General features: G+C 44.3%; 1 protein-coding gene across 1 annotated transcript in view; it reads right to left on the bottom strand.

The window, feature by feature from the left end:
• Positions 1-13362, bottom strand: part of LOC114027908 — a 102805-nt gene extending 89443 nt beyond the window's left edge. The window contains exons 1-3 of the mRNA XM_027842080.1: positions 13337-13362; positions 11047-11301; positions 10685-10986 (exon numbers count right to left, since the gene is read on the bottom strand). Coding sequence (XP_027697881.1) covers positions 10685-10986; positions 11047-11301; positions 13337-13362 — 583 coding nt within the window. The remainder of the gene's footprint in view (positions 1-10684; positions 10987-11046; positions 11302-13336) is intronic.
• Positions 13363-13912: the final 550 nt, after the last annotated feature.

Here is a 13912-nt window from a genome sequence, read left to right as displayed (position 1 = left end):
TCATCACCCATGTGACTGAGTGCCTAGACCCAGTTTTCACATCCATGAAGTGAGAGGGCTGGACCAGACTCCTTTACATCTCTCGGACCTGTGACTGAGAACAGGATGAAGCTTTAAAGGCTACAGATGGGTACTGACAAACTGACAGATAGGACCTGCCCAGGCCAGAACAAAAATAGTTACAGCTTCCAGTTACGTAGTACCCTATAGCTATGAAGCATGTTATATACATTATATCATTTGATATTCACAATAAAGTCGATAACAATGGCAGCATTTGTAGAGTTCTTTAAGATTTGCAAAGCACTTTACAAATATTATTTTATCCTTACAACAGCCCTGGGAAGTAGGTGCTACTATTATCTCCATTTTATAGATGAGGAAACTGAGGTCCAGAGGGAGAATGTGACTTGCCTAAGATGACATAGAATAAGTAGCACAGATGTACTAGAATCCAGGTCTTCTGATTCAAAGTCTTGTGAGAGATACCATAAAAAAAAGCAATGAAGAAATTTAAAAAAAAAATCCTTTTCTGAGTTAAAAACCAGTGAGTTAAAAAGTAATTGAGTAAATAAAAGTCTCACTCTTTTTAACTTAATGAAAGATTTCCTGAATTAATGTCATTGTTTTCTCCGACACCATCTGCCAACTCAGTAAAGTTGTTTTTAAAATTAGCTTAATCGTCTATGAAGTTGCTGTGTCTGCACTCAATACAAAACTTTTAAAAAATGATCTTAGTTGTTTTAAAAATCTTGACTCCCTGCATTTAGGTGACAGGGTGCTCAAAGTGTGCCCTTCCTTGCTGTCTCTCATATGTGCCATGTGTGATACAAAGATGTATATTACACTATCCCTGGCCTCCAAGAAATTGGAATTTTGGGTGTGAAGGAGGATGGTGAATGAAAAGGACAGTATCCATACTACTGATGGCTACCTAAAGGAAGGTGGTGTTCAATGGCAAAGAATCTTGGGCCAAACATGGTGGACAATGTTGGGCCTAGGTTGTGTAAGCTAAAAGCTCTTTGGGTGGTCCTCAACAATTATTAAGAATAAAGGAGCCCTGAGGCCAGAAAGTTTGAGAACTGCTGGACTACATCACTCCTAAGAAGAGGAGCATAATCTTAGATCAGGAAGAGACCTTAAAAGTCAACTAATCTAATCCTTCTCATTTTAAAGATGAAGAACCTGAGGCCCCAGAAGGGTAAGTGAGTTACCTAAGGACACACAGGTGAGGAGGCAGAGCTAAGATTCAAACCCAGGTCCTCTGGCCTGACATTCAATGCTCTTCCCATTGTGCCATGCTGCCTCCTAGATCAGGGCAGGATGGAAAAGAATGAGGAGTCCAGTCTGTTTGGAACATAGAATGTAGGAAGGGGAATGATGTGAAATAAGGCTGGAAAGATAGGTTGGAATAAGACTGGTGAGGTTCTTCAATGCCACCCAAAGAGTGTTTGTTTCTTCTTTCTACCTCATCAGGGGTACTAAACACCAAGAAGGGAAGTGCCTTAGGTGACTATGCCTCTGGGGGCATCAGATTAAATATTTTCATGTGGCAGATGACAATTCAAGTTTCTCCCATTATCCCTAATGACTTTTGTTTCCAAACACCGTGTCAAACAGTAGACATAAAACCCTTAATTAGTTCTCAATTAATTAACTCCTTTGAGAAAAAGAGGAATGAAGATTATATAAGATCAAGTGATATGCTACACTCAGCAGGAATGGGGAGGGAAAAGACATACATTTATACCTATATACCAGTGCACCCCTCAAAAAAAATCAGGGTTAGAAAGGACCTTTGTGGGCCTCTAGTCTAACCTGTACTTGAGCAGGAATCCTCCTTACAATATACCTTACAAGCCTCCACTTGAAGAGCTCCATTACTGATGGGTCAATAAACATTCATTAAGCACCTGCTATGTGCCAGGCATTGGGCTGAGCGCTGGGGATGAAAGTAAGACAAAAGACAGACTCTGCTTTCAAGGAGCTCACAGTCTAACGGGGGAGAACATGAGAAGAACTAGGTATAAACAAGCTCTATACAGGATAGATTGGAAATAACCAACAGAAAGAAAGCACTAGTTTTAAGAGGGGTTGGGAAAAGCTTCCCGTAGATGGTGGGATGTTAGCTGAGACTTGAAGAAAGCCAGGAAAGTCAAGAATTAGGGATGAGAGGAAGACAATTCTAGGTGTGAGGGACCATCAGTGAAAATGGCCAGAGACAGGAGATGGGTATCTTGTTTGAGGAACAATCAGGAGGCCATTGTCACTGGATCAAAGAGTACATGGAGGTGTAGAAGGTATAAGAGAGGCAGCTAAATGGTACAGTGGATAGAGTACCAGGCCTTGAGTGAGGAGCTGTGGCTTCAGAAACTTTTACTAGCTGTGTGACCCTGGTCAAGTCACTTCACCCTGTTTGCCTCAGTTTCCTCATCTGTAAAATGAGCTGGAGGAGGAAACAGCAAACCACTCCAGTATCTCTGCCAAGAAAACCCCTAACTCAGTCATGAAGAGTCAGACACGACTGAACAACAGAGCCAGTCCATTCCATTATAGGACAGGTGTAATTACTGGGAAGTTTTTCTGTGCCCCAAACCTAAATCTGCTTTTCTACAACTTCCATCCATTACTCGTTAGTTGTTCTCACTAGGGCCAGGCAGAATAAATGGAATACCTCTTCCATTTGACTGACCTTTGAATACTTGTGGATTAGGTATCACGTCTCTGCTAACCCTGTTCTGCAGGCTTAATTTATTCCTTGTTCCATGGATAAATCTCCATACTGTCTAGTCTCCAGTTCTCTCCCCATTCTGGCTACTTCACCCACCTCAGGACTCTCTCAGGGTCATCAATATCCTTCCTAAAATGTGTGTTCAGAATGGAACATAACACTGCAAATGTGGTCTGACTTGGGGGGCAGGGTAAGATGGAATTGATATCCCTCTCTGTCTCTGGAAACTTGGCTTCTCTTCATGGGGCCCTGAATCTGTGACACAAACCTGGAGTTAGCCTTCTGGCATTTCCTGATTGAATCCAACCCTAGCTATCAAGAATATTCAATATTAGAATTATTATTGGCTTAATCAAAACTAAAGAGCTGACATTAATAGGGTGAAGGATTTGGAGTCAGGAAGACCTAAGTTCATATCCAGACTCAGGCACTTACTAGTTGGGTGATCCTGGGCAAGTCACTTAAACTCTCCCTGCCTTAGTTTTCTCATTTGTAAAATAGGTTTAATAATAGCATCTATCTTCCAGGGTTGTTGTGAGGATAAAATGATACAATTTTTGTGAAATGTTCTGTAAACCTTAAAGTTTATATATATTTTATATCTATATATAGATATATAAATGCAATTACTACTACTACTACTACTACTACCACTACCATTACCACCACCACCACCACCGCTACCACTGCTATTATTACTACTTCTACTACTACTACTACTACTACTACCACCACCACCTTGACTGCTGCTACTACTACTACTACTACTTCTACCACCACCACCACTACCACTATTACTATTACTACCACCATTACTTCTAAATTTTCAAAATGTCTAGTTCCTATTACCTTATTTGATCTTTTCAATAACCTAGTGAGGTAGGAATTATCATCTGCATTTTATAGATGAGGTGGAGGGAAATTAAAAGATTTGACTGAAATCACAGAGCTAATAAGTAGGAGATACAGGATTTGAACCCAGGTCTCATGACTCCAAATATAATGCTCTTTCCATTCCACCACAGTACCTAGAATTATGGAATCCCTTGGGAATGTTTAGCCTGGAAAGGAGAAGCTTTGTTGATGGTGACAAGCAATACTTCTTATATTTAAATGTCAAAAGGCTATCATACTGGAGACAACTTGGATTTGTTCTCTTTCCAGTCAAATCTAAGTTAAATCTAAGTTCCTTGAGGGCAGGGGCCGATTTCATGTTTGTGTTTGCATTCTTAATGCCTACCTCCTTCCCCCCTTAATAAGTGCTAGCTGATTTGAATTGCTCAGCTCCAAGGCGCAGAGGGTGAAGCTTTGGGTGAAGTCCCTCAGAAGCAGATTTGTCTTGATAAGTGTACGGGCCAATGACAGCCCAGTCCTTAGAACATGCTTAGATCTGCCCTTCCTAGCCGGTAAGCATTCTTGCCTTGTTTCATTCCTACGCATAAAACTTTGGGGAGCCAGCTTCTGGCCATGAGTAATCGAAGGGTTGGTAGAATATGACGACAAAAAGTCTTCTAATTGGCAGGAGCCGAAAGAAATAATGACTCAGGAGTGCTGAACTGGAACAGAGTTCAAATACAAAAGGGGCTACTGATCTTTTGATTTTTTTTTTTCCTTCCTGGTATAGTGATGGAGGACTGCTATGAGCTGCCAGGTAAAGGGGAGGGTAGCTGCCTTATCTCCTACTTGACTGCTCCATGTCTGTGGGCATTGTTTCTTTGGTACTTATTTTCTTCCCCCTAATCTTAGGTAAATAAATATCCTGAGATGGAATTGTACTGGCAGGAACCATTCGAATTTGGGACATCCTTAGGTTCCATCAAAGTCGTCAGAAGCCAGGTTTACAGAAACAGTGGTAGCCAGTGATAGAGAAAATGCCTAAAGAATCCCCAGAGGATTGTGGTGCCCTGGATTATCATGACCCTTAGTGGCAGAGAGAAGCATTGGCTAGGAACTCTGATCCTCAGAACTCAGCAGTAAGCTCCATCTAAGGAAAACGTCTTGAGGATAATACAAAGGGAGAAACGGACTTCTGAGGTCAGGAGGTACCGTTTTACCAGATGTATTCTCTCTATGTGTGCTCCATGGCCACTCAACTTTATTGTGAGCCCATTCTCAATGGGGTAATATTCATAAAGCACTTTGCACAGTACTTGGTACATAGTAGGCATTTAATAAATACTTGTTCCCTTCTCCTCCCCATCTCCTCAAGGACCTTGTATGTGCAAAGGTTGAGTACAGCCTTGCTTGGAAAGATTGTTTTTTTAAGAAATGTTTTTTGATATTCCTTCTCTGTAAACCCCTTTTATAAAGGCTAATAGAGTTCAACTGGCTGATTGATAATGGGGAACATACTGGTGAGGGTTCAGGAACAACAGTACCAGAAATCTCAATCTCTCAGGGTTAACCCTAGAAACTTGCATGGAGTAGTAGTCAGTATTCTCTGGGGCCCCTGCCTGATCATGTAAGTGACAGTTGGGGAAGTGTCCCAGAAGGGAAGACACATAAGGAAACTGACAATTAAGGCTGTCTAAAAATGGAAGGAGCTACCTTGGGAGGTAATGAGTTCCTCATCATTGGAAGTTTCCAAGTAGAGAATGGCTAATCTGTTATAGAGGTGATTTCTGTTCAGGTACTTGTAGATTAGATTTTCTTTGGCATCCCTTTCAACTCTGAGACTGAGTGAACAATCCTTGTAAGTCTTCATTTTTGAATGAAAAAAAAAAGCTGAACTGGTTTTGTCTTACTGCAAAAAAAAAATCCTTATTTTTTAGCCAACACTTATAAAAATTAATATAGCCTTCATATACTTAAATTTTTTTTAATCATGCAGGCTACTATTGTAAAAGTTAGATGCTCCCAGGAGTGTACTGGTATATTTTTAACAAGCAGATGTCTGAAAAAAAAAAAGGAGTATGTCCACTCAAACTTTTAAATTTAATCTGTGTTAACATTTTCTCCATCACTTTCTCAAGTCTAGATAATCAACAGAACAATAAATCAAGCCCTGATTTTTAGTGCTTGCTGATTTTGAGACATTTGCCAGTTTCTTAGGTATAAATACTAGTACTGAAAATTTAACAGTTGACTCTATCCAAGGCACAAGCTGACTGCAGCATACCCCTGGATGCTACATGATCCCTAAAGTTCCTTCATCTCCAATATTCTCTGCTTTAAGGTCCCCCCCCACCTCTAATCTTCCATGATTACATATGGGATTAATGGAATTTGACTTACTAAAAGAAAATGTGGCCATTCCAGTCTCTTGGCACAATGTGGGATGGAAAGAACACTAGCAAATTAGTAAACCTGGGTTCGAATTCTAACTTGGTTATTAGCTTACAGTGTGAAAATCATAAGCCACCATCCCTTTTCAGACTGTAATTCCTCCCCCTGCTTTTTCAAAAGAGGTATAAATTAGATGCCCTTTAAGGTCTCTCTAGTGTTAACAGTCTCTGGTTTCCATTGATGTTCACTATTTCATTTAGCTTCTCATGCTCATCACTTTTTTTTTTGCTCCAAGAATCAGAGGCAAATTCCAAAGGAGTGAATGGAATTTGGCTCTCTCCAATCTCCTAGCTTGCCCTCCCTGCAGCCAGTTCACTCCTGAGGCTCTCCTGCTGCTTGCCAGAACCACTGGAATTTCCCAACAGCCTTCAACATCATCTTTCCTTCCTAGGGCTCCAGCTAAGCAAAAACTTCCAGCCAAGTGCTGAGAGGCTATCATTGCCCAAGATGGAAATGTAGCATGGCTCAGTGGAAAGAACTCTAGATTTAGAGCCAGAAGTTCTTGGTTCAAATCCTTTGTTATTTGTTTACTCCAAGAAGTCACTTTTCCCCTCTGGGCCTCAGTTTCCTCCACTGGTCAAGATGATCCCCAAAGTCCTTCCCAGTCCAAAATCCTATGATCCTAGGAGTTAAGGGCATGGAAATGGTCCAAAATATATTTGAAATGGAAAACCAACCCCAAAGGAACCATGAGGGACAAGTGGGGGAGGGGTACTCCTGCTGGCAAACAGTTTTTTTCCACCTTCCTTCAGCAGAAATTAGTTTGCTTCTGCTTGCAATGGCTCCCTGGCTCACTAGATCACTCCCAGAAGAATATTCACATTCATACAGCTGTATGTATTTTACTGTAAGGCAAGCCTTTATGGTGAAGAAAAAAAGATTACTTATAGACATCAAAATAATTGCTTTTTCCAATATAAATGGAGATTTCAGAGACTCAGGAAAGTATGAAGAAAAAACCTCAGCATGTATGTGGGGTAAGGATTCAGAGTTTCCTAGGATTTGGTCTCAGAAGGAATCTTAGGAATCATCTCACCCAGGGTTGGGGAACATGCACATGTGGCCTTTTAGGTCCTCAAGTGTGGCCCTTGACTTGTCCAAGGCAACACAGGTAGTCAAAAGCAGATCCTGCTCTTATAAGTAGTCAAACGACGTGAGCAAATAGTTCTTCTCAAAAGTACTGCAAACTATTAACAACCATATGAAATACTGCTTCAACTTACACATAAGAATAAAACAAAGCAAAAAAAATACAGAGATTTCACCTCACACCTAATAAATTGACCAAGATGACAAAAGATGAGAATTGTCCATACGGGAGGGGTTGTGGAAAGCTAGGCACACTAATTTACTGCTGGTGGAACTGTGACTTTGTCCACTCATTCTGGAAAGTATTCTGGATCTATGCTTAGAAAGGGACGAAAATGTCCACACCCTTTGACCCAGAGATTACATTGCGAGGTATATATCCCAAGGAGATCAATGATAGAAAGGCCCAATGTATTTATAGTGGCAATTTCTGTTGTAGTAAAGACATCTGCAGATGTCCATCATTTGGGGGCAATGGCTCAACAAACTGGCACATGAATATAAAAGAGTATTACTCCACCATCAGAAATGATGAATAAAAGTAACACACGAGGACATGGAAAGACTTAGATGAACTGATGAAAAGTGAAGAAAGAAGGGGGCAACTAGGTGGTGCAGTGGATAGAGCACTGGCCCTGGATTCAGGAGGACCTGAGTTCAAATCCGGCCTCAGACACATAACACTTACTAGCTGTGTGACCCTGGGCAAATCACTTAACCCCATTGCCTAGCCACCCCCCTCAAAAAAAAAAAGCGAAGAAAGAAGAATCAAGAAAACTGTATACACAGTGACTACAGCAATGTAACTGGGAAGAATGATTACAATTAATGTGAAAAATGGACACTTTGTAATTATCATGACCAAGCGTGATCCCAAAGAGATATGAGAATGCATCTTCTTCTGTCTTTGTAGAGATGAGGGCCTATGGAGGGGGAACACAGCACGTACCGTCAGATTTGATTCATGTGTTAGTCTTGCTGAACTGCATTTTACCTCTCTTTTAAAAAAGTCTTTATTATAAGGGATGGTCGGGGGGTTCGGGGATATATTAGGAAAGGAAGGTCATCCAAAAAGACAAGATATCACTTTTTTTTTTTTTAAAGCAGAGCCTGGGATCCAAACCCCCTCCCCTTTTTTTTTCCTGACTCCAGATCCAATATTCTTTCTAGTACACTGTACTCATTCTTATGCATCAGGGGAGGGAAGAGACAAAGAGGGTTGGGAAGGACAGGAATCTAGACAAGGTCCTTAATAATAGCTGATTTTTGTTTGGTTGCCAGATGTAAATAAATGACACATGTTGTTTCTAAAATCTTCCCCTTCTCTCTTTGCCTCCACAATTAGGGTCCTTTCCTGTTATTTCCGTGCCGTCCAAAGTCCTGTTATTTATAAATCAGTATAAATTACTTTTGATCTACAGATTTTTTTGGGGAAAGGGGTGGGGGGAAGACTAGAATCAAAGGCCTACCCAGAAGAGACTGGGGGTCTTGCTGCCTTTTAAGAGCTGAGTGACAAAGCAGTCTCTGTCACCTCTGACTACCTGTTTTCACAGGCTGCTGCTCTCTCCTGGTCTCTCACTTCCATCTTTTCTTCCCAAATCTTCACCATAGACTCTGGGCATTAAGGACAGTGAAGCAGTATGAAACTGTGGATAGGGTGCTGGTCTAGGAGTCAGGAAGACCTGGGTTCAAATCTCACTCAGATCCATACTAGCTGTGTGACCCTACATAAGTTACTTAATTGCTCCATGCCTTAGTTTCCTCATCTGTAAAAAGGAAGGTTTTGTTTTATTTATTTTTTCAAAATCTATGATCCAATGATTCCCCAAATACCAACTTGAAACTTTGTTAATATGATCTACTCTTGGAACAAAGGGTCAAGTGAGTCAGAGCAAAAGTCCAAATGAAATGCCTAGAGACCACCAAGCTAAATGCCCAGGAACCACTGACTAATCACCAGCTAAATGTTTCTTAAAGAGATTAGGAAAAAGCTGCCTAATTAGACAAAGGAAAGAGTTTTCTGGCCCCTGGGAGTTTGCCACCCACTAACCTACACCAGGAGTAAGCCCTGCTCTTACACATAAAAGTCATCTGGAGAAAATGCAGCCTATACTGACTTCTTTTTCCACAAGGATCTTTTAAACACAAAAGAAGCACTTATCTGTCTGGAAGGGGATAGATAATAACAATCCACATGGATACAGCTTACTGAGAAAAAAGCTTATTTCAAAACGACAGTAGGAAGGTAAAACAAGCATTATTTTTACATGTTACGGTGAAGAAACTGAGGTTTAGGAGTAAGTACTCCCCATCCCAGAGACAGGTGAAAAAATGAGGATCATAAAGCTGGAACATAGACACCATCTAGTCTAAAGCTTTCATTTTTCAGACGAGGAAACTGAAACCCAGAGTCTTTCTCCAGGTGACTCAGGGGCCACATGGGGACAGAGACAGGAGCTCTACCCAGGCCTTTCCATTTCAAGTTCAATGCTCAGCTCATCACTTGGATTCTATAAACTTTACAATAGGATAGAGGAGGGGAGGGAGGTGACATAGCTACTGATGTTCCCATAAACTTTTCTCTAAATATTTTCCTAGACAAACACTTCTTCACCACTTGTGTGCTTGGATTTGCTCAGTAATAGAAGGTTAATAAGCTCACGGGCCCTGAATATGACGGTGAGGGCCTGGGAAATCAAACGTTGTTCTCCTCTTGAGTTCTGCTTTAGTTGACCAAGCTTCTCTAAATGAGCTGCCTCTGTAGCTGTGACACCCGGGAAGATGTTTGATCTGTACCCTCCCCCCTAAACAACAAGAACTCATTCTCTGATCTCGATTAGTTTTGCCCCCTTTGTGGCTCTGAGGTGGTGGTTTGAGGGTGAGACCAGCGGAGAAAGGTTTTAAAACTTCTCTCCATTTCCTGGCTCATTCCCCGACTTCTTAGAATCTTTCTAAATGAGACCCCTGACTCCATGCACTAGCTGAATGAGAAGATTAGGGAAGAGACAACAGGGGGGGAAGAAGGAATGGAAGAGCAAGGAGCAGAATAGAAACTTTCACCAGACCCGAGACTGAGGGGGAAGGGGTGTGTGGGGTGAGCGGCTTCCCCCCCCCCCCATGTCAATGGGTTGGATTAGAAGAGACCTTTAAAGTCCCTTCCATTTCTAGAGCATCTGATCCTAAGAGTCAGCCTAACCACCTCATTTCACACAGGAGGAAACTGAGTCGGGAAGGGATGATTTGCCCAAGGACCCCCTCCCTCTTCTGCCCTTTGGCAGGGGCTACAACTGCCTGCCATAAATGGGGAGGGTGTCAGTGTGTCCATCTGCCAGTCCTTTCGGCAGCTGTGACCCAGGACTCGGTGAGCTCAGGCTGATGGGCAGAAAGGGGTGGGGGAGGGTGAGGAAGGGTGGTGGTGGGGGTGTTGCAGAGACCGGGAAAGGGACTGCGGGGAAGAGAGATGGAGCGTTTTCCCTTCCCCCACCCTCCATCCCTCATCCTTATCCTCTTCTCCGCCCCCCAATCCCGGACCCCCGTCCCCTGTCTTCCCGCAGTCCGCCTCGCGCTGCGTCCCCTTACCCGGGCACACGCAGCCGGCCGCGGTCCTCTCCATGCGCCCTGAGCTCCTGGGAGACACCGCGGGGGGCGGAGAGGGGGCCAGGCGTCTCTCCTTCTCTGCCTTCTCCGCCGGGCTGGGCGGGGCGCAATGGAACTGGGCGGGGCGGGGCCCGGCTCCCGTGGGCTCGGGCCCGGGGAAGAGAGGCCGGAGAGGGCAGCCGGGAGCCAGCGGCGAGCCGAGTGAGAGCTGGGCGGGGGGCTGCCGCTCGCATCCGCCTAAAAGCGCCCAGGGCGCATCTTGGCCACGCGGGATGCTGAGTCCCCTGGGGCCGGACCAGGGGTGGACCTGGGTGCCCTCCTATCCCTTGCAGTCTAGCCCATACCCCGGGGGGGCGGGGGGCGCAGGGAAGCAGGGGAACCCTGAGCTGCCTCCTTCAGGGCGAGCTCCGAGCTGGGCCGCTGGCCGTGGCGAGCGACGGCCGCCGGGATCGCTGGCCGCCGCCCATCGCCCCTTCTTTCCTTCTTTCCCTGGCCGGGTGCCTCGAGAGGCGCAGTGGTGTGCGGTGCCCCCGCGCTCGCTCCGGCTCCAGCTCCGCTCCGAGGCTCCGGTGCGCTTGGCTGCTCCGCCCTGGCGGCGCCTACTCCGGGGCCGACAGCTTCACCCCGCGGGATGTGTCACATTTGAAAGAGTTCAGGGGAGAAGGGAGAGGGAGGGACACGCGCGCGCGCACACACACACTGTACACACACACACTGTACACACACACACACACACACACACACACACACACACACACACACAGATTAGAGGAGACAATCAGACGCTCCAAGAGAGTGAGACAAGGGGAGACAAACACACACATAAAGGGAGAAAAGGGAGAGACCTGAGTAGATGCAGATGATAGAGAAAGGGAGAAAGGAGCCACCCCTTCCACCGGGAGACGAGGGAGGACAGACAGGTTGAGAAGGGGGGGGGGGCTGGGAAAAGCCTGAGAGCGGGAAGGGGGCAGGGAGAGGACAGAAAGACGGGATGGGGGCGGGGGAGGTGCCGCAGGATCTGCAGTAGCTGTGCCCGGGGAGGAGGGAAGGGCAGCTGCCTCCTGAAAACAAACTCAATTGCTCCGCAAAGAAGGTTGGGGTGGGGGTAGGGTAAGGGTAGGGGTAAAGGTGGGGGTGGGGATGGCTCGGGAGAAAGCTACTCGAGTGCCAAGGTTTCTTAATTAGTTGGTTGGGCTCTGGTGGCAGTGGTTTAAGTAGACCTTCGTAGAATCACAGAATATCAGAGATGAAAGGCATCTTGGAACCTGCAATGTGAAAGCCCAAAGGGAATTTCGGATAGAAATGTTAGAATATGGGATGTTAGAACTGGAAGGGACCTTTGACAACATCGACCTTTTTGTGTCAGTTGACCCTCCTGGCAGTCTGGTGAAGCCTATGGACCCCTTTTCAGAAGAATGGTTGTCAGTTCATAAATAAAATACATAGGATTGCAAAAAAAAAATACATTATATTGAAATAGTTATTAAAATACTTTTTTTTAAAAAGCAAGTTCATGGACAACTCTTCTCCCATTTCCCCATTAATCTAAGTTCCTTATTTTGCAGGAGAGGAAACAACTTTGAGAAGTTAAGTGACTTGCTTAAGGTCACACAGCCTTTTCCTATCCCTTTATGAGATCTCAGGCAAAATATAACATTCCTTCAAATGCCAACCATTCCTCCCCGCCCCCCCCACCTCATGTGCTTAGCCAACCCCTGGGTTTACCAAAATACAGAAGAAAAGGTGGAGGCAGTGTGAAACTTTGGCCTAAGGTCTAGGAAATGTGGTTTCTGATTGAGACTGCTGTCTTAAACCTGGACACGTCACTTGGGTGTTGGGGAAGGAGGAGGAAAATGATGTGGTGGAGTACAGAGAGGGCAGCTAGGTGGTGGAGTGGATACAGCTCCAGGCCTGGAGTCAGGAAGACCGAAATTCAAATCTGACTTCTGACACTTTTACTAGCTGTGTGATCCTGGGCAAATCACTTTACCCTGTTTGCCTCAGTTTCCTCATCTGTAAAATGAGGTGAAGAAGGAAGTGGCAAACCACTCCAGTATTTTTGCCAAGAAAACCCCAAATGGGGTCATGAAAAGTCAGACGTGACTGAACAACGACAGAATATATGGCACACAGAATTTTGAGTCAACAGACTCCAACTGGGTTTGAATCCCAGTTTAGCTATTTCCTCTCTGTGACTTTAGGCAAATAATTTCTCCTTTCTTAGCTATTGTTTCTCATTTGTAAAATGAGATGACTTCCAAGGTCCCTCCAAGTTGAAAATCATAATATGTATATTTACGTTCTCTGATCTGTCTCAATGACCTGATGGGGTGCTTATGTGGCTGAGATGAAGGCCCTAAAATGTTGCATGCTTTCCAAAGGGACACAGATGCAGGGAGAAGGGAAGGGCTAAAAGGTGCCTCTCTGGTGTAGGCTGCATTCTTACCTTTGTCCCTAGCTATTCATCTACCTAAGGTCCTCCATCCTCAGAGGAAAACAAGAGGTAGAACTGACTGAATTAAATGTTAATATTCCAAGTCAATGTGGAGTACTTTACTGAGGGAGGGGGACTTCTTAGTCAAAAACGATTATTGAACAAGAGAGCTGTTCAACACCTCCTTTCCCACTTCCTACCTGGGGGCAGAAGCTTCCTCTCCCATCTCCTGCCTGAAGTGTGGAGGGTAATCATCATCATCATCATCATCATCATCATTATCATCACTTATATAGCACCTGAAGGACTTTAATAATATTAATTATAAGAGCTAAATGTTTTACAAATATAATTTAATTTTATCTTCACAACAACCCTGAGAGGTAGATGCTATTATTAGCCGTATTTTATGGGAGATACAGAAATGGGGATACTGAGGCAAACAGGTTAATTGATTTACCCAAGGTCACAGTTGGTGCCTGAGGTAGAATTTGAATTCAAGTCTTCCCAACTCCAAGCCCAGCCCTTCTATCCGCTGTATCAGCTAATGGGATAGTCCTCTGAAGAGAGTGAATTACCACCCAGTCAAGCCAATGGCTAAAAGTAGGAAAAAGACTTCAGTTGACTACTGAAGACTGAGCCCAGGGAGCCCAGTGGATTGACCCAACCAGCAGAAATGCTGCATCCTGGGAAGAGCCCAGTGGTCAAGCAACATCACTGTCTTGACTCAGCCCAGATGAGCTTGGCAGCAGTAACCCAGTGGCAGAGAGCTTATT

Source organism: Vombatus ursinus, unplaced genomic scaffold (assembly GCF_900497805.2).
Source record: "Vombatus ursinus unplaced genomic scaffold, bare-nosed wombat genome assembly UNPS02014864.1, whole genome shotgun sequence".
Classification (NCBI taxonomy): Eukaryota; Metazoa; Chordata; class Mammalia; order Diprotodontia; family Vombatidae; genus Vombatus; species Vombatus ursinus.
Note: the sequence above shows the minus strand (reverse complement) of the source record. Positions and strands in the feature narration are given on the sequence as shown.